The 19,630-nt window shown below is 53.0% G+C and overlaps 1 protein-coding gene across 1 annotated transcript in view; it reads left to right on the forward strand.

The window, feature by feature from the left end:
- Positions 1 to 335: 335 nt before the first annotated feature.
- CDH22 (cadherin 22) overlaps positions 336 to 19,630 on the forward strand; it is a 52,113-nt gene continuing 32,818 nt past the window's right edge. The window contains exons 1-3 of the mRNA XM_072916999.1: positions 336 to 1,259; positions 5,185 to 5,479; positions 15,016 to 15,135. Of these exons, the coding sequence (XP_072773100.1) occupies positions 1,035 to 1,259; positions 5,185 to 5,479; positions 15,016 to 15,135 (640 nt within the window). The 5' untranslated portion in view covers positions 336 to 1,034. The remainder of the gene's footprint in view (positions 1,260 to 5,184; positions 5,480 to 15,015; positions 15,136 to 19,630) is intronic.

Here is a 19,630-nt window from a genome sequence, read left to right on the forward strand (position 1 = left end):
GTGATGCTACACATCCCCTAACAGTGTGAGTGGGCACCAGTGACTCCCTCCAGACGCAGACCTCACTCCTCTCAACAGCCAGGACCATGTGGTGAGGGGGTGCCTTTGTCAGCAGGGTCCTTGGTCTCTGAGTCCCTGCTGGAGCAGATGTCTGCAGTGCTGAGAGCTCTGCAGCCCTCCCTCTCGTGCTCCTGCTCTGGCAGGACCTGTGGGATTTGGCCCTGCTTTGGAGCACCTGGGGCAGGGCAGGAGATACTGAGCAAGGCTGCAGAAGCAGCACAGGGGGACACTGGGCTGTGTTTTCATACCAGCTCTGACATCTTGGCTTTTTCCAGGCTCCTGGAGATGCTGCTGACTGCGCTGCACCTCCCTGTGTGAGCCAGCAGAGAATGGAAGTGACCGGAGTCATCTGGGCAAAGGACCCTTCACCAGGCACTGGGATGGTGTCCCTCTGGAGATGGGAGTTACAAATGGCCTTGTGAACTGCACAGACACCTGCACTGCCACACGCCTTGCACAGCAGTCCCAGACTGCCACAGGGCAGGCAGACATTGGCCACAGCAGCTCATCCTGTTAACTCCTCTGCGAAAGCCTTTGTGGAAGAGCTTTCCTTCTCCTCCTGTGAATGCCAGCAGTGGGTGTCCGTGCCCCGTGTGCCCGCCGGCGGGGTGGGCAGCAGGCCGTGCATCGCCCCCTTCCCCAGCGAGACCCGAGCAGGGAGCCCTGCAGCTCTGTCCCGGGGGACAGATGCCAGCTGCCAGACTCTTCTCTGGAGACCCAGGAGCAGCCTGCGAGGCACCAGCACTGACTGCTCCCACGGCAGCAGCGGGCAGCCCGGGACGCCTCTTGTCACAGATGTGACTCACGCAGGACAGGAGCGCTCAGCTGCAGGGCACGGCATGCAGCAGGGACGGGGATGCTCTGCGCTGACCGGGCAGCCTCACACTGCTAGTGCGGACTTTCCTCCTGCTTTTCCCTAAAGGATGCTGGCTGCACATCCAGAAGCTCCTGCTGATGCAGCCTCCTAGAGTGCCATGGCGAAGGGTCTGCAGGGCTGCTCGTGGACCATGCTGCTGCTGTTCTGCGCCATCCAGGAGCTGGGCTCCTGGGCCATGCACACGGCGGTGGAGGGCCCTGGCCTCGGGGAGCCCGGGGATCCTGCACTGCTGGCCAGCGGGCGAGTGAAGCGGGGCTGGGTCTGGAATCAGTTCTTTGTGGTGGAGGAGTACACGGGCACGGAGCCGCTGTATGTGGGGAAGGTAAGCTGACCTGATGTCTCCATGGGGCTGACAGAGCTAGGGGGAGGGGGGACATGCTGGCATGCTGAGCAGAGAGAGGGCTCATGTGAAGGTTGTTCACGGGAGCCTGGCTAGAGAGATACTCTGTGGACTGCAATGGCAGGAGCCTGGTCCCTGCTGGGGGTAGTGAGGTTAATATGCTCCCAGAGATGATAAAAGGACACACCAAGATTTACATCTGCATTCTTACAATCTTGTACTGGCTTCTTGTGATGTCTGGGGGTGGGTGCAAGCAGCCCTGTCTCTGTGGGAGCTGCTGGCAGGTGACAGTGCCTTGCTGGGCAGGACTGGGTCTGCAGGTGGGAGCTCACCACACTTCCCTGGTGTGTGACCTCCTGGGAAGGCTGGACATGGACCTCTGCTCCCTCCACTCCTGGTGTCCTGAGGCTGAAGGAGCATTTCACCTTGGGGTTGCTGGGCTTTATCCTTTTCTGGGAGCTTTGGAGAAGCAGCTGCCCCACGTGTCAGGCAGACGTGGTGTTTGTATTTGGGTGAAGGCAGTGCTAGCTGGGACCAGTCAGAGGAACACGCTACAGTCCAGCTAGAGCTGGAGGCATGGGCTCAGCCCGAAGGAAAGTGCCCAAGAGCTTGTACAGCAGGGCTGTCTGATGGCCTCAGCCGTCTGGGCATGAGTCTGGAGGAGGTTGAAAATGGGTTTCTTGGCTGGGGGCCAGCAGGGATTTCAGCGGTGATTTGTGCCCGTTTCAGCAGACACTCCAAGCCGCGCTCCTCGCCGCCCTCGGAGCAGGCACAGCTAATTCATGGCTCCCCTGGGAGCAGTGGAGGCACCGGGCCCTGTCACAGGCCTGGCAACGCCTCAGCCTCAGCTCCAACTGAACCAAAACCTACAACTCACCCGTTTTACAGCCCCTTTCCACATCAGCCACCACGTCCCCTGCCTGGCTCACAGCAGCAGCACTGACATCACTGCCTGTGATCCCCAGGGCTGGAAGCCAGCAGGGCCAGCCTTTCCCTGCTGCTGGAGAGGATGGAGTGCTCACCTGGGACACTCTTTGTCCCCAGCAGTGTGCCAGCCCTCTTAGCACACTTGTGGGTCCAGAGCCTTCCTGCACTGGGGAACCCTGCAGAGTAGCTGGGGCTTGCCCTCCGTAGATGCCTCTCACACACCTACATGTGCTTTCTGCTGGGCCGATACCATTTCCATAAAATCTGGGTTCTCTAGCTAATCCTTCTTCTGAACTGTAATTTCCCCTGAGGCTGCTGTCAGTTTGATGTGGATTTCTTTGGGTTTTTTAAATAGAATTATGGGGTCAGCACTAGTTACAAACTTCTGCATGTGGACAGATCTATTTTAGATAGAGGAGAGGATTAAAGGGAAAAAAGCAGATTTAATTAAGTTGCTAATATTTAAAGAAAATTGATGAACTCGGGCTTTATGAGTTGGAGCAAACAGAGTGCGCCTTTATTATGGGCTAGTTTTTATTTGATTTTCTTTCTTTTCTAGCCCCAGAGTCATTTTTTATTTGTGTATCTGTGCTTTCTGTTTAATTGCTTTTAATAAGGAATGTGCACCTCTGTTCATATTTAATTTTGATTTAATTATTAGTATATAATTAATGGCTTCGTAAGAATTCTGGTTGTAGTCTTTTAGGACGAGGAAACAATTTTTCTATTTAACAAATGGGACAGATCAGCCCATTGTCTGCCCTCTGGATGTCCCAGTTCTGCAGGCACTGCTGTCCTTGCTTGGGGCTGAGCTGCAGGCAGGGCTGGGTGGTCCCTCTGCCTGTGGGGCGCAGCGTGTGCCAGAGCTGTGTGACTTCAGTCTCCTGCCATGCCCAGGGGTGGAGGGAGCCCTGAGGCTGAGCAAGAGAGTGGTGCTCCCCAAGCCTGCTGTAACAGGGAGGAGAGATATCCCTGGGATGTGGTCGGGTCTCTGGCATCTCCCCTCGCGTTTCTGTAGTCTGCAATCCAGCCCTCCCCCCTTAGTTGTTGTTTAGCCAAGCAGCACAGATTTAGCTCTTTTAATCTTCCCCTGTAAATCAATCTCTGCAGCCCCTTGAGCCCAGGCTCCATTTTTCTTCCTAGCATTCCGGTTTGCAGGGATGCTGGTGTCTGCTCCAAGCAGTCAGTGATGAGCAAATATGTGAAGAGGATGTGCTGAGAGCTCAATGTGATGCTGGCTGCTTTATCTCCAGCCTAATTATTAATCATGAGCCCGGTGTTCAGCAGAAAATGCAGGTTTCTGCTGCCTGCGCTGTACAGACCTGCTGCTCCTTCTTCGTTCTGAAAAGCTCACAGAGTAGCAGTGAGAACTGGGAGAGCATGATGAAGTGAAGAGGGCAGCAAGCTCTCCACCAGGCAGCAGGGAGGGTTGGGACTGGATGGCCAGGATGGGATGACCATCCCCACAGACCATGGCAGGATGCTCCAGGCAGCCAGGGTGGGGTGACCACCCCATAGGCACATTTGCAGCCAAAGCCATCACGGTGGTCCCAAACTCTGCTGGGCTCACAGCCCCATTTGTGAGCTGAGTGAAGGTCTCCTTCCAGGCAAGCCTTGATAGATGTGTCACCATGGGCAGTAATCTGTGAATGTCGTGCAAAATGCACTGAATTGCCTAACGTGTAGGTCCCTCACTTGTGAAATAAATACATAAACTGTATCTAACAAGACAAATATAATGAAGGCATCGTAAAAAAAGAGGCAGCTCTGGTATAAATTCTTGCTGGTAGAGCTGTATGTCTGAAAGGTGGATTATAGAACTGCAGTTTGGAAGATTGAATGGCCCATAAACATTTTCATATTTCATTAGCCGATTAATGGACGGCTTTTTTCTTTTTGTAGAGGGGGGACATGAATTTGCTGATTCTAAGCAAAAATTGTAGGAAACAAATGAAAGCAGCTGATGAAACCTTTCCGGGGGCCTGTCCCATTATGGATTGTCCCAATTAATGCCCATGCTGCTCACTGTCAAGATGCATTCTGCCTGTCCAGTTACTGTTAATAGATTTCTCATAAGTGGCTGGATTGTAAAAACCTCATAACTCAGTTTAATGCCACCAATAAAATTATCTCTGGACGTCTGGCCTGGATTCCAGTCAGCTCTTGGTCCGTGGGGAACTGCTGTTTACCCTTTCTTTTCCCAGTTCCAAACGTTGTCTTAATTAAAAAATGAAGCAGCAGAGATTGCCTGCAAAGGCATCTTCCTCAGGGTCTGTTTTTAGTCCTGAACATGAGCTGATTTGTCACAATCAAGATTTTGTCAAAATCTTCTGTAGATTTTGTCCAAGTGGGGCTCTGGGCATGATGATAGGATGTTGTAACCCTTGTTACCCTGCAACATAAACCCAGTACAGGGATGCAGCAAGTGTGTGTGCTCTTCAGCAGGGAGACTTGTCAGCATCAGCTGCCCAAATCATGGGAGGTAGCTGTGGCTGAGGCAAAGCAGGTGGATGAGGATGGACTTTGGGCAATTGGTTGTATAGAAGGGGAAGAAGGGGAGGGATGCTGATGGTGAGGCACCTGTGCAGCTTGGGAGAGGTGATCCCATGCTGCCAGAGTCCTGGATCCTTGCCCATAGGGAAGCCTCTTTCTTTGGAGTGCAGTTGAGTTATCCTTTGCTTCTCCATCATCTCGTAACCCCTTATTAAAGGGATTTTTCCCTTGGTTTGTAGTGGGGGTGGGCATTGGCAGAATCTGTAATCTGCAGAGCTGTACCAGGAGGCCTGAAATTCCAGTTTATTGGGCCTTCCTTTATGCACAGGAGTTGTCTGGTGATGCTCTCTGTCACTGTCCAGTCCAACAAGAGCAGAGTAAGCAGAGGGGCATCACACAGGGACCATGGGCATCTTGTGCAGGTGGCTAGGGTTGGGTACAAGCACAGCCCCAGCCTGCTCCCACCCTCTCCCTCTTTCCCTGGCAGATCCACTCGGACTCGGATGAGGGAGACGGCTCCATCAAGTACACCATCTCCGGGGAGGGCGCAGGGACCATCTTCCTCATCGATGAGATCACAGGTGACATCCATGCCACCGAGCGCCTGGACCGGGAGCAGAAAACCTTCTACACGCTGCGGGCGCAGGCCCGGGACCGGCAGACGGACCAGCTGCTGGAGCCCGAGTCGGAGTTCATCATCAAGGTGCAGGACATCAACGACAGCGAGCCGCGCTTCCTGGAGGGGCCCTACATCGGCAGCGTGGCGGAGCTGTCCCCCGTCGGTAGGTCGGCTGAGGGGCAGCGTGGGCTGGGAAAGCTGCACCTCGCTCCTGTCAAACCTTGAGCCTGCTGTACCTCACAAAAACCACTTGCAAATCTCAGGGATTCCAGAGCTAGGGAGCCAAAAGGGAGAAATAAATAAGGTGGCTTAAGGAAAACAAGTGGATAAATCCTCTGAGCTGATTGCCAGCCTTTGGCTGAGCGCTCAGTCTCAGCCCTAAGCCGTGCTCTGGGGATGGGTGGTGGTGGCGGCAGCTGCCTGCTGTGCATTGACTGTGGTTTTGCGCAGCCCCCTCCCTCCTAAATGCTGGGTGGTTGGACTAAACCCTCACAAATCAAGGGGCTCAAGTCTGCCTGTGGTTCAGGTTGGTCTGGGTGGTGCTTCTCCCCCAGCTCAGGCCAACCTCTGTGTGCTGCTTTGCTGCTCTTCTGAGCCCAGACATCATCCCCTTGTGTGTCCCCATGCAGAACTGCCAGGCCCTTCTCAGCTGGATCTGCTCTTCTCTGAGGGGCCAGGCCTTTTTGGCTGAGATTGGGGAATTCATGTCCCTGTGACAGAAGTGTGGCTTCCCTGTGTTAGCCTTAGCTGCCCGTCCCCTTGGCACCAGGCCCCTCTTGAGTGCGTTGGTGATCAGCCTCACTGAAGCTCTGAGGGCTGGGCTGGGGTGATGGGGCTGCAGGAGTCCATCCCACTGGGATGGCAGAGCAGGACAGTCAGCTCTGTGCTCACCCAGGCCTTGGGAGGGATGCAGGGAGGTGATGTGTGAGCTGCAGCACGGCTGCCCTCGCTTCTGCTGGGTTCCCATGCCGTGAGCACAGCTGGAGTCCAGGAGAATGGCTGGTGCTGCGCTGCCTGAAGCCACACCGTTCCCTGTGCACGCTGGGCTCTCTGCTACCCCCACGGCAGGCTGTGTGTGCTGGCATGTGCTGCAAGCAGGACCTGTACATCACTGCTCCCAAAGGCTGTGTCTGGGTAGCAGAAGCTTGTGAAAGGCTGACATCGGAGATCAGGCAGGACCCCAGCCCTGTCAGCAAGGGATGAGTGAGCACAGGGAGCAGTAACAGTGCCAGCACTGCAGAGAGCCCCAGGGCAGGAGCAGCAGCTGAGCTGCACCAGGGGCGTGTGAGGCCAGCTCAGGGCAGCCACCAGGTCCTGCTGTGCTGCTGCAGGAAGCTCTGGCTGCAGAGGCATCTTGGCAGCAGAGTGCAGGGAATGGTGCTCGGGTCTGCACTGCCTCAGGACAGAGCTCCAGCTCTCCGTGGTTCGTGTGCAGCATATTGTAAGGCTGGTGCGTCCTCCAGCAGCTACAGATGTACAGGAATTGCCTGCACCAGAGGAGCTGCTGCTGCCTGGATTCTCTTCATGTATGGAGAATAAATTCTGAGGCATCCCAAGCTCTCCTGCTTCTAGTTACCTCTGCAAATCCTTCCCTCAGTCAGAGAGTGACCCCTTGAACTCTTGCTGGGTGCTCCTGGAGAAATGAAAGACAGCATGTGGGCACCAAAGCAAGAGGCATCCAGCTCCCAAAGGGAAGAAAGAAATTAAATTAATCTGATTTGCTTGGACAACATTTTCAAACGCAAGGAATTCTCAACTCTGGGTATTAGACAAGGATACCACTTCTTTGAAAATCACTAACAATTATGGAGCTGCCTGATCAGACTGATGTGAACAAGACATATCAAAGGAGACAGTTTCTATGCGAAATTGGAGATCAGAGGGAGAAAGAAACACGGTTTCACAACATGAAAGAAGGCGATTCCTGCAAATTAAAATACTCGGAAGTTAAAAGTGAAGAGAAGTGCTGTGAACGGCGTGGGCTGCATTTGCCAGCTGTGTGCTTAGAGAGGGGAGCTGGAGCCAAGAGCCTGTTCTGCTTTCCAGGCTACCTGCCTGCCACAGCCTCGGAGCCTTCTGCAGTCCGGCCATCCTGGGGAGTGTACGTGCTGCTCCAGAGCAGCCCTGCCCTGGAGACAGCCCAGGGAGGGCCTCACGCATCATCTTCCCCTCACACATCATCAGTGAGTGCAAGAGCTGAGGGACCCATATGCTGCTGCTGCTGCCAGTCCCCAGCTCCCTCCCACTTCTCCCTCAGCTAACCAGCACTTTGCCCAGGAACAGACAGCACAAAGGACAAGATGGACACATCCCGTGAAAGCATAAACTGGCAGGGCTGGCAAGGAACTTTCTGCTCGACCCTCTGAGGTTCAGCAGCTGGGGGGTAGATTGGGCTGGTCATGGACCTGGTGTGAGAAGTTCAGCTCCAGATGCTGTAGGAAGGGCTGAGGGTGCAGGATATGGGAAGCTGCTGGGCCAGAGAGGTCAAGTTCGGGATATTCTTGTGGGAAGAGACCTGCCAAGCCCTTTTAGTGTGGGACTGCTCCTTTTGTGGCATCAAGGCTGGATGCAGCTGTGCTCATGGCTTTGTTGTGGTTGGTGTTGATAGTGACATTTGCTGTCTCTGGGCTGGTCAGAAGACCTCCCCTAGAGCTGTGGGGTCTGACTGAATGGGGAGTATGCCTTGCTGCCTGCCTGAGTGGATGGAGGTGATCCCAGCTTGGTGTTGGCCAAGCAGGAGAATGAAGGCTGGAGAACTTAGGTTGGCTATTAGTGTATCGAGATCAAAGCCTAGGGAACTGCTGGTGGCCATGCCTGCTCTCAGCACCACTTGGATTCAGCTGTGCTCTGCTGGGGAAGGGGCTGGGATGGGGCCACTCCAAGGGCAGGGCTGCTCTCCAGCTTGGAGCTGTAGGGAGCTGCTCATTCCCTGTCTCTGCTGCTCTGAAGCCTTTGCTCTGTATCCCAGCCTGAAAAGTTAAGGGTGGCCTCTTCTTCCTCCTCTCATGGTCTTGCCTTCCCAGACCTCACTGGGGTTTGTGCTTGGGTGGTTTTTGTTCTCACTCAAGGCAGCTCTCAGCTGCACTCTCCATTCCCTGCCAAAAGCAGAGTCACAGCTCCCAGAGGTGGGTGCCTTCCTGGGGCGTGAAGAGGAATAAACCAAATACAGTCAGATCCGCTCTGTGACAGCAGGAGCAGATCAAAGGACATTATTTGCATAATGAAGGAGTACTAATTGGGAGGGAAAGTCATTTGATTTCCTAGTGTCTAAGAGGGAATAACAAATGAGAGAAGTGCACAAACTCTCAGAGTAACTGGGAGTGCTTTGCAGCACAGCTGCCCTTGCTCTGTGCTGGGGCCAGGGCAGTGTGTTTGTATGTGCTGCCTGAGACTGTGACACTGAGGGTGGACTAAAGGCCTCTTTGTTCCAGGATCTTGCCTTGGCAGTGGCCAAAGTGCATTCTTAGGAAGGAGGAACAGCACACACAGGACATGTGATGCTCCTTTTAATATTCTCCCAGCCAGCATCTGTTTTCAGCTTGGAAATGTCTTTGGCTGTGGGTGGTTTCTGGGGGTTTAGTCAGCTTTAATATCTGTCTTCCATGAACTCATCCAGACTCACTGTAAACCTCTGCAAAGGGAAAAGGAAAGGGATTGCTGTTGTTATCTGATGAATCAAAAGTGGCAGATGCAGGATGGTCAGGAGGATAAGGGATTTGTAAAGGGCAGAGGTGGTACCTGGAGCTAGCCCCAGCCTATGAGCCATGCTGGAGAAGTCATTGTTTTCTGCACAGGGATATCCTGCACTTGGAAGAAGCACATCCAAAGTGGAAGCTGACCCAATAGCTTTATCTGGCCTCCCTTGGCACAGCAGAACCAGCTGCAAAACCAGCAATTGGCTTTGCTGGAAAAACCTGATCTGGCCTGGGGCATCAGGAGCAGTAGTGCAACTGCTGTGGGAGGTTTGCAGCCTGGCAGGGAGGGCAGATGGGTCTGCAGAGGGATGGAGAGGTCTCTGCTCAGCCCCCAGAGGGAGCTGGGCTGGAGGCAATGCCCTGGAGTCACCCAGGCTAGGGAAGGCAGGGGCTCCTGGGGAGTATTTTCACTGACTCCCCTGTGCCTACAGCATGCATACCAAGGAGCAGTGTGTGTGCAGGATGGGGCCTGAGCTGCAAATCCTGTTTACAGCTTCACTGCTGTCCTGTCACCTTAGGGAGAGGCTGCTGGTTGAGAGCTCACAGGCTGCTCTGTGCTGGCACCCCAGGCTCAGCCTCTGTGGATACCCCTGGGTGGATCTCTCTAAAATATCAGAGTTGAGCAGAATCCAGCACCAAAGAGAGAGACCTGCAGCTGCAGAAGGATATAGGATGGGACCCAGCCAACTGCCTGGAACGGCAGGAGCTTCACCTTGTTACAGGAGGTGCTAAAATTAGCTGTATTTTGGGCTCCTTTCCTGATCTCCCTGAGGTCTGCTTAACAGCTGTCTGCTGCACTGAGGTGTGAGCCCAAATCCAGCACACGGTGCCTCCTGTTAGACAACTCTGTTGGTTGCACAAGGTAGATGTTGCAGCCCAGAGCTCACTTGTGGGGTCCCTGGGGAGCAGGCAGGGCCTGGAGTGAGGAGCATGCCAGGAAAGGCATATGCTTCCATCAGAACATCACTCCTCCCTTGGTGCATTTCACTCTCATTTCTCTGTGTACCACCATGTTCAGATTAGAGGCGATTTGGCTCTACAGACAGAAACCTGGGGTCAAGCCCTGACTCCAGCACACAGCTGGCTAAATGCAGAAGTGATTATTGTGAAGAGAAATTGTTTAATCTCTGTGCTGGAAGCAGAGAAAAACACTTTGTTTACCGTGCAGCCAGAACACTTGCAGGCAATCGGATTTCCCCCCACTTGCTAGAAAGTGCTGAAGTCACTTGTGTGTATCTGGAAGCAAGTGGCTGGGAGCTGGGGGGGCTTGCCCTGTCTGTCTTTGGTGAAGTGAGTCCCTCCCTTGTGCACTGTGCTCTAGGTCATGGGATAGGCTCCAAACACTGCCCTGTCCAAGTGAGAACCTCATCCAGGCTGCCTTTGGCAGCTCCTCAGGGAACCTGAGCTTCTCCATGGGATGCTTTGGTTTGCTCCCCATGGCACCACGTTTACCTGCTCCATGCCAGGGGCTGGGGTGCTTTGTGCAGTGCCTTTCTCTGGCCAGACAGCCCAAAAGAAGTTTCCCAGTAGCACATTGGAGCAATTGCACCCCGTCAGGTTACTGCCCTTGGGCTTGTCCTGTGGGGTTGTGCAGTGAATCTTCTCTGGGCCTGGCTTTCTACCAAGTCAGGATGTTCACAAGATTGCAAGAAACTCATTTCTGCTCCAGTAATTTTAAAGCTACTCTAGTTCATTTTTTCCCTGATGTCCTGCCTGAATGTGTCTGGGGTGCATCAGCCACTGCAGGTGTTTGGGGCCAGACAAAAGCTGTAAATTGCATGTTTATAAAATCCCACCTGCCTCCTGCCCCATGGCACCCAGGCACCTGGCATGAGAGTGCTGCACACTGGCATCAGGCCAGGGAATGTGGCTTTGCGTGACACAGCACTCCTGGCAGGGTCCCTGATGTTCTGCAGGGCTGAAGTGCCCGAGTGCTGTCCTGGAGCTGGCCAGATCCACACAGAAAGGGCTCTCAGCATGGCCAGAAAGTGTCCCTGGTCTCTGCCTGAGATGAAGGTGGATCTGAGCCCCAGAGCTGGTCTGGAGAGCAAATGGAGGCTCCTGGTTTCACTGCAGAAGGGTACTGCTGCCATGAGGAGACACAGTCAAGTTTAGCAAGTGCTGTTTTTTCCTGCTGCTCATCTGCCTCTTTGCCTGCCCAGAACCTGGCTGTGCTTGTCCCTGGGGAAGTGACAGGTCCCAGCCACTTACTTGTGGATTCAGTGCAGGGCTTCTCTGCTTGTGGGTGTGTTTGGAGTTTGCCTGTCAACATTTCTTTGAGCTGAACGTGTTTGGAGTGAGTGGCATAGCAAGTGGTCCGGAGCTCTCAGCCTTCTTCACGCAGGGTCGCTGGGACTGGCCCCAGAGCTCTGGGTCCTGTGGGAAGGCAGTCACAGGTGCCAGGACAGGCCTGCATTGCTGTTGCAATGCCCTGCAGAGCCCCATCCATCCCATCCAGGGCACTGGGCTGAGCTGCTGTGCCCTGCCAGCCCTGGGGACACTCAGCGTGGCAGGGTGGCTGTGGGGGCTGAGCTCTGCCCTCAGGGGAAGGGACCCTGCAGAGATGCAGATCTTGCATCCCGCAGCTCCTGGGGCGTGGGGGGCACCTCTCGGTGTGGGCAGCCCCTCCCTGCCCTGCTGCCCCTGCTCACAGCAGAGGAGGGATGCTGCTGGCAGGGCTCAGGGCTGGCTGCTGGCCCTGGCAGGTCTCCAGGATGGCTCTGGGTGTGGAATGGGGACAGCCCAAGCAGGGCCCATGGGGACAGAGGATGGCTGGCAGCCACAGTCAGCCAGGCTGGGGGAAGTATTGCTCTGGAAGTGAGGGTCTTGCTCCCCCTTCCTTCTGGAGGAAATCAGGATTTGTTTGATCTGCTGTGCCAGATTTCACCTTTGCAGAGGGAGAATAAGAGATCAATTCTGACCTGTTAATTTTTATGTAAAATTGTTGGTTTCCTCTGATCTGTGGAGTGAGCTTGTCGGGGGAGGAACCAAGGTCTTATCTCATTTTACATGTCTAATTATCTCTCCGGATATGGGCTCAGGCTTCTTGGTTATGGGAGGCGGGTGATACAGTACATGATGGATGTTTAGATTTTATTTAGTGTATCTTTTATGGCTAAGGCATGTGCCAGAAAACTAAATAAAAGCTGTACATTCTGTACTTGCTGTGGGCAGTGCTGTGCTTGGAGAGCAGGGACTGATATTGGAGCAGGGTGGGAGCCAGGGGAAGGAGGGGACCAGGTTAAGCTGAAATTGAGTACCTTTGCTCTTCACATGGAAAGATAATGGGAGAGAAGGATAGGAAAGGGGTAAGTGGAGGTTAGGGGAGGATGCTGGAAAGTTAAGCTAGTTAATTCCTGATACCCTTTAGGTGACCTTGAGCAGGCACCTTTACAGACAAGAAGTCAAGGCACAAAGTGGGTCAGTGTTCCCTACTTGGCTGATGTTACTCTTTTGTTAATGAGATGCTGTGAGGGCAGGTGTGGAAGGGCAGAGCCTTCATCACCTCTGGCATTGCTGGCTGCAGCCCAAAGGCACTGTGGCCCATCTCTGCCTCTGAGTGGAGGTATCTTGTTGCAATGCTCCTCGTGCTGCTTGGTTTCCCTTGCCCTAGAGCAGAAAACTCTGGTCCCAAACATGGGGCTCACCCCTGGGACCTGGAGGTGGATCTCCTGCCCTGTTCCTCCAGTTCTTGGGAGTGCCCAGCAGCTGTGGGCCAGGAGCTTTCAGTGCTGGCACAGGAAGCCTGAGAGCAGCAGCCTACCTCGCCTGTCCAAGGCATGGCTTGGAATGGTGACACAGATCCTGCCTCCTCTTCAAACTCTGCAGTTTGGCAGCATTCAGGTAAATACTGGAACACAGGAGTACAGCTGTGTCTGATAGGGATGGATTAGGAGGTGAGTTGTGCAATTGAATGAATGCATTTTGGGGGAAACAGCATGAGTTGCAGAGTCTGGTGCAAATGTTTAGTGGCCAGCCTGTCTCTCATGATCCCTGGTTTGGGATGACTGCACAGAGAGGGCTGGAACAGAAGGCTGTGGTGGGGTCCTTGGGGCACCTGCTCTGTCTGCAAGTGTGCAGCTCTGACACAGGGTGTACAGGGCAAGGGCAGGGAAATAAACTGATGGGCTTGGGTTCCTGTAGGTGAGTTTTCAATCTCCTAACCCTCGGCAGGAACAAGTGGTTCTTGGAGCGTGGAATGTTTGTGCAAAGTCAGCAGGCTGTGCCTGTGCTGCAGGTGCAGGAGTGGGTGCTGCTGTGGACACTGGGCTCTCAGCTGATTGCTGCCAGGCTCTGCAGAGAGAGCCCTCTCTTGTTCCCAGGGGCAGGCACTGCCTTCTGTGATTCTCAGACTTTGGCACCTCAAGCATCCCTAGCAGGCTCCTCTACTGCAGCTGGGAGAAGGATGCTTGGAGACCCTGGTGTCATTTCCCTTCTCTGGTCCCTTTTTTTGCTTTCTGATCAGAAAATTCCCAAGGGATCATGCCAGGCTGCCCGAGGGAATGTGCAGTGCTGGTGTGGGAGTGATCTGCCTTGGCTCATACCTGCTTGAAGGAGTTGTGTTATGGCAGGCAGAGGAGGAGGAAATGCAGCAATAGTATTTCTTAAACAGTTGTTTGCGAGGCAGAGAGCCAGTGTTGCCGTGGTGTAAAATCTGGACGTGCCTGGCAGGGATGCACCATAACTTCACTGGAGACAGCAAAGCATAAATAAGTTGACTCAAACTAGCTTGTTGCTGAAGACCGATGAGGGGGATTCTCCTGTTATCAGCAGAGCTGCAGCTCTGAGAAGGCTGCCAGGGAGAATGAAAAGCAACCATGGTAACTGCTCGTTTCCCTCAGTGAACACCCTTTCCAGGAGTTCAGAGTGAACTGGACTGGGGGGAGTGTGTGCATCCCAGCTGCTCACAGCAGCACTGATGTCTGTGCTGCCTCATCTCCTGCCTGAGTCCAGGCAGGGCTGGTGCAGGAAAACCCTGGCTTGCCTGCAGGCTCTGGGCTTGTGGTCTCCTGACAAAGGAGGAGGAAGGCACCAGGGACTGAAGTTCCTCATCCTCCTCTGGATGGTTTCAGCTGCATGTCTGCCTCCTGACATAGAAACAGAGGCTGCTTCTGACTGACTGGTGCCAGTGCTTGACCCCTGGGATGCACTGAGTCTGGTGCTAGAGATGAAACAGGGTAGCCTGTCCTCACAGTGCTTTGGTCACACCACCTCCTTTCTCAAGGTGTCTGTAGGTAGGGGTAGGCTTCCCTTCCTTTCTCCCTTCTGTTATCTCTGTAGATCTCAGCCCCTTTGCTCCTGCCCCCACCCTCATGTCCTGGGTCCTGCTTTTGTTAAATTGAACATGATGTCGAATTAAAGCCATCACAGGGACAGTTGGAGTGAAGTACCCAGTTTAATGAGGCAGCCTTGAAAATCAATAACTTAATTGCAGACATTTGATGGACTTTTATCCAATTTATAGTCCTCCTGCCCTGCTACGTGTAGAGCATGAGGACCTGGTTTTGTCTGGCTCTGGGCAAGTGAAATCCTTTCCTCTCCTGGGGCTGCTGTCCCTGTGCAGGTCTGCCTGCTGCAGTGGTGCTGCAGTGTGGATCAGCTGGCTGGTCCCTCTGTGGTCTGGAGGTGACCACATCACTGTGCTGACAGGAAGGGCAGGTGTGAGTATGACATGCTCAGCTCCTTCCCAGATCATCCAGTAGAAGGCTACTGGGAGAAAAGCTCCCAGCTGTTCAGACCAGTGATCTCCTGGAGAGCAGGTCCTGCTCCAGGATGGCCCAGAATCCTGTCCCTGCTGCCACCCTGCAGCACACCAGAGGCATTTGCAGCAGTGTCTGGAGTCCTGGCTTCCAGGCATTTGGCAGGGAGGTGATGCTGCATTTGCACCCAGCTGTTCTCTTTTCCCTCATCATTTGCAAGCAATCAGTATTGGGCCCTGCTCTGAGGTCTGTGCTGCTCTTCTAAACTCCTGCCTGATTTTGTTTTCCTCCTTGTCCTGCTGCAGGCACCTCTGTGATGCAGGTGATGGCCTCTGATGCTGACGACCCCACCTATGGGAGCAGTGCCCGGGTAGTCTACAGCGTGCTGGAGGGGGAGCAGCACTTCACTGTGGACAGCAAAACAGGTGAGCAGCACCCAGCTGGGCTGGCCCAGGAGATCCCACAGTGGCTATGGGTCCTGGGCATGGCTGTGAGCCAGCAGATCTGTGCCTCCCTGCTGGCCACAGGCACTGGATACTCCTGGCAGGGGTGTTGGAGAGGAAGCTCAGCAGCCCTGCTCAGGCTGCTGCACAGCTCCATGCCCTGCCTGCAGCAGTGCCTGGTCTGCACCTGCACTGGCCAGAGCTCCTCTCTGCCTGGAGCAGGAATGCCCCCACAGGCACATAAAACTTCAGTGTAGAAGGTTTAAATACTACCAACGGGGCCTTACCAAAGGCTGCACCATTATCACCAGGGCTTTGATTAAAGGTAACACTTTAAATTAAGGATAGGTTTATAAATGTTCTATTAATATTTAATGAAAGAACAGTAGAAGCTGCTCCATTCCTTAATAACTTATAATAGAGCCTGTTGTAAAATGCCTCTGTAATAAATCCCTGGCAGATGATGCTCTGACATACTGGTTAGAGTAGACCATAACCAGGAGATGTTGGGGTATATATTCTCCTTGCCTCCCAGGAGTTTGACTCTCATTACCCTTAATGAGAGCCTCACAAGCTTGCTAAGAAGGGAAGACACTCAAATGCTAATAAGGGATATTTAAGGCACAAAGCATGCAGTAAAGTGCCCATAGTTTAATGAAAATTTGTCAAAGGATGAGCAGGCCAAGGAGCTGCAGCTTGTGCTGAAAACTGGACAGCAAAGCCCTCCCCAGCCTATTGCTGAACCACAGTGGCATGAGCTGAGATCACCCCCTGGCCTGAAATAGCAAGTCCCTGTCAGGCTAATCTGTGTCTGTGCTGATAGATATTTTCTAAGGCTGGAGTTTGTTTGGAGATGCCAGTGTAAGGAGAGTGTAAAGAAGGTCTGTGTGCCTGAGCCTCTGTACCTGCAAGAAACCTCCTGACAGTGCTCTGGTGCACATGGGGAAGCTGGGGCCAGCCCTGGCTCTGCCACCAGCCTGGCTGCTGCTGGAGGAATGCTCAGGTTTGGGAGTTTGGGAGCTCCTACACACACCTGACAGCAGCACTGTGGCATGTGCTGGGAAATGCCTCTGTCTGGGTTGGGGCTGGTGCAGTGGGGAGAGGGCACAAGCAGCAGGTTGGGGCTGTACCCACCCACAGCTCAGGAGCTGTTGCACCTGGGCTCTCTTCTCTCCGAGATTTGCTCTGTTTTATATTGTGTGTGTAAGAACAATAGGCTAAACACTGAAAATTCAGGTGCATGTGACATCCTGTTAATCTGAGACAGCTTTGTTTGAGTGGAGGTTTGGCTGCTGGAATGGAGAGGGACCACTGGGAGCAAACTGCACAAGCCAGGACGTGCAGAGGCTCAGCTTCCTGCCACATTAATGCTCTGTATTAAGGCATAAACTAAAATGTGCCCTGTGGGACTGTGGTGAGAATTAATGCCACTCTGGGAATCCAAGCTTCTTGATTCCTTGACTTTTTGTGTCTTAATTCTCAAGCTGGCTGTTTCATACACTGGGGGGTTGATTTACTCATTTACTTGCTTTTGTTTCACAAAGACAAAATTGCTGACAGTCTGCAGAAGACTCCAGCCCTTCTTGATCACATCTGTTTGCAGGATATCTGGCTGCTAACACAGGTGTTGGGGCTGACTCTGGGGGGTCTCTGAGCTGCAAATGGCCTGTGGCAGGTGCCTCACCAGCACTGCAGGAACTGCAGGGCTGCAGCTCTTCCCATTAGCTACTCAAGTTGTGGCTGCAGCCTGTCCTGTGCCCCTGTGTCAGCGCTGGCCCATGTGGGTGCAGCAGTGCTGCAGGGGCACAAGGTGTCATCATATCCACCCAAGCACACCCCAACCTGCTCCCACTCTTATTCTGCTAGAATAAGACTTTATGCTGCACAGGAGAATCCAAGTCTGATTGCCCGAGGTGGCCCAGCTTCTGCCCTGAGCATAAGATTTAATTATCCATAGCAGCAGCATAGCTCTCAGAGCCACCATTGTTATTAATGGCCATAAAAAGAACCATAAAAACTTGGCATGTTACATTTCTTATAATATATGATAATGAAGAACAATTTGATTTCCATTTTTGGTTTTGACCTCCTTCTCTGCCGTTTCTTGCAGGTCCATGTGCTGCCTTGCATACCACCTCAGCCCCTGACTCCTTCCAGCACAGGTTCTTCCTTCCTCCCTTCTCCTGTGCTCTTTTCACACCCTCCTTCATGGCAAAGGTGTGGCATGTACAAAAGTGTTTTCCATGCTCGAGTACAGAATATGGACCGTGTGTAGCTGACTTTGTTTCCTGTTCTTGGATGTTTCCAGCTGTAGTGTTCAGCTGGGACTTTGTATTCAATGGACCTTTCACAGGCAAACCCAAACTGTCTGGCTGCTGTGCTGTGCCAAGTCCTGCCACTCAGTAAGCCCTGAATGCCTGTAGCATCTCAGGTCTTTTTGGAGGGAGACAAACATCTAAATGGCTCCCCTGGAATAGTGGGAGCAGCAGGATGGCATTTATGCTGTAGGAAGATTCCAGAATTGAATGATGGCCAAGAGAAAGCACAGCTAATGCACATGAGCTTTGCTTTCTTTCATATACAGCAAGAAGCCACTCTCATGCTTTGAGAATAGTTTCACAGACTGAAACTTGTGTTGTGTACACCAAACCAGGTACAAGAACTTCACCTGTGTGTGCTGAAGGTCAAGGCTGGCTTTTTTTTAATGTGAGTGGGGAGCTTTATATGCATAAGCTTTTGAGGCAAGGTTTTCTTGCCAACTGTAAGAATATCCCCGTGGCTTGTTGCAAGAGCCTGCAGGCATTAAGCTTTGTGAGCTTTGTGCTGCCTTCCTCGCTCAGTCAGGGTGCAGCCAATCTTTGCTCCTTGCAGCAGGTGAGCAGCAGTGCCCGTGCTGTGGCTGCCCTGATCTGCTGAGGAGGCTGTGCTCTCACAGCAACCAGCACACAGCTCTGCCCTGCTGCTTCCAGTTGAAAACAGCTTCTGCTGCTGCTGTGCTGGGTGTTGGCTCTGGGTGAGAGCACTAATCTGACAGCAGAATCCCCCTCACTGCTGCTGGGCCACGAGCCCAGCTCTCCCAAAGTTACAAAAGGTGGGAGGTTGAGTGGCAGCTCCTGTTCCAGCTCCAGGAATCTCATCCTCACCAAGGTCTTTCAAGCTTATGCATCTCCAATACAGAGATATGCACCTGAGTGTGGGCACTCAGTGCATTTATGTGAGAGGGGAAGTCTGTGCATTTAAATCCACGGGCTGTGTTTTCATGCTGCTTTATATCACCCTACATTCTCTGTACCACTGCAGATTATTCACCTTTATAGGGGAAAATCTCTCTTTTGGCAGGCAGCTGTGCCTGCCTGCTCCTGTCTGTTCCCATGTCCTTTGCAGTGCCCTTTCTTACCCTGGGCAGTGTGGCTGGAGACTCACTGCTGCTGTGATCCCTTGCACACAGCCTTCCTTGGGAGGGAACCTGAAACTGCTCAACACTCCACGACCTGATGCCTCTGTTTCCAGCAGTCTTGTTCATCCCTTTGTAGGGATATTGAGTGCTATAGAACAACCACACCATGTAACACCATAGGTTTCATTATGTTTACTTCCTCAAAAGCCAGATTGTCAGTTTGGGGCTGTGCATGGGAGCCTGGCTTTTTACCATAAGGGAGAGGTTGTTCTTCAAATCTGTCACTCTGCTGAATGCAGGGAAAAGGCAGATCTCAGAAGGTATTTAAAATGCAGTCTGGCATTCGTGATGACTTAAACCAGCACCTGAGTTCTAGAGTCCTGATTTAGACTGAGCCATAAGGGCTTGGAGCTTTTTATGCCAGGGAGAATGGAGATACTGGCCTGCTGGGATGGAGCTGATGGTTATTTGTGTGCAGTCCTTGGTTGTTTCATCCCTACCTGCCAGCCTTGCTGTGTTTGGAGACAGACCTGCCCTAGTCCTGGGGCAGTAAGGCTGGACTGGGAGAGGAGCTGTGTCTGGGAGCCTGCTGCACACTGAGCTGGGCTGATGGGCTGTTGATCTGTGTGATGTGGTGGTGGGAGGCAGAACACGTTTTTCTGCTGCTCTTGCCAGTTTATTAAAAATGCTTCTTGGTGCCTGGAAACACAGATGTATCAGTACATGTGTGTTCCTGTGTGCCCAGAGGTTGTACAGGTCTGTGCCCCATCCCTGTTCTGTATCCACCAGAGCTGTGCACAGGCACAGGGGAGTCTGAGTGTAAGGCACAAGAGTCTGCAGAGAAGCCACATCTGTTTAAGGGGATTCCTCTCATCAGTGAGATTGAACATTAACAGCCCTTTTCCAAGACTGGTGCAGGAACTTCAGCTGATTTGGGACCAAATTGTACGTTTGGTCATCTTGAGGAAATTCAAGTGTCTCTACTAATGTGCCGAGGGAATTAATGTTAAGTGATGAGAGACTTAGCTGCTAAAAGAAGGGACAAAGGAAGGGTGAGTGTGCTGGCTCTGCACTGGCATG

Source organism: Taeniopygia guttata, chromosome 20, assembly GCF_048771995.1.
Source record: "Taeniopygia guttata chromosome 20, bTaeGut7.mat, whole genome shotgun sequence".
In the NCBI taxonomy this organism is placed as follows: Eukaryota; Metazoa; Chordata; class Aves; order Passeriformes; family Estrildidae; genus Taeniopygia; species Taeniopygia guttata.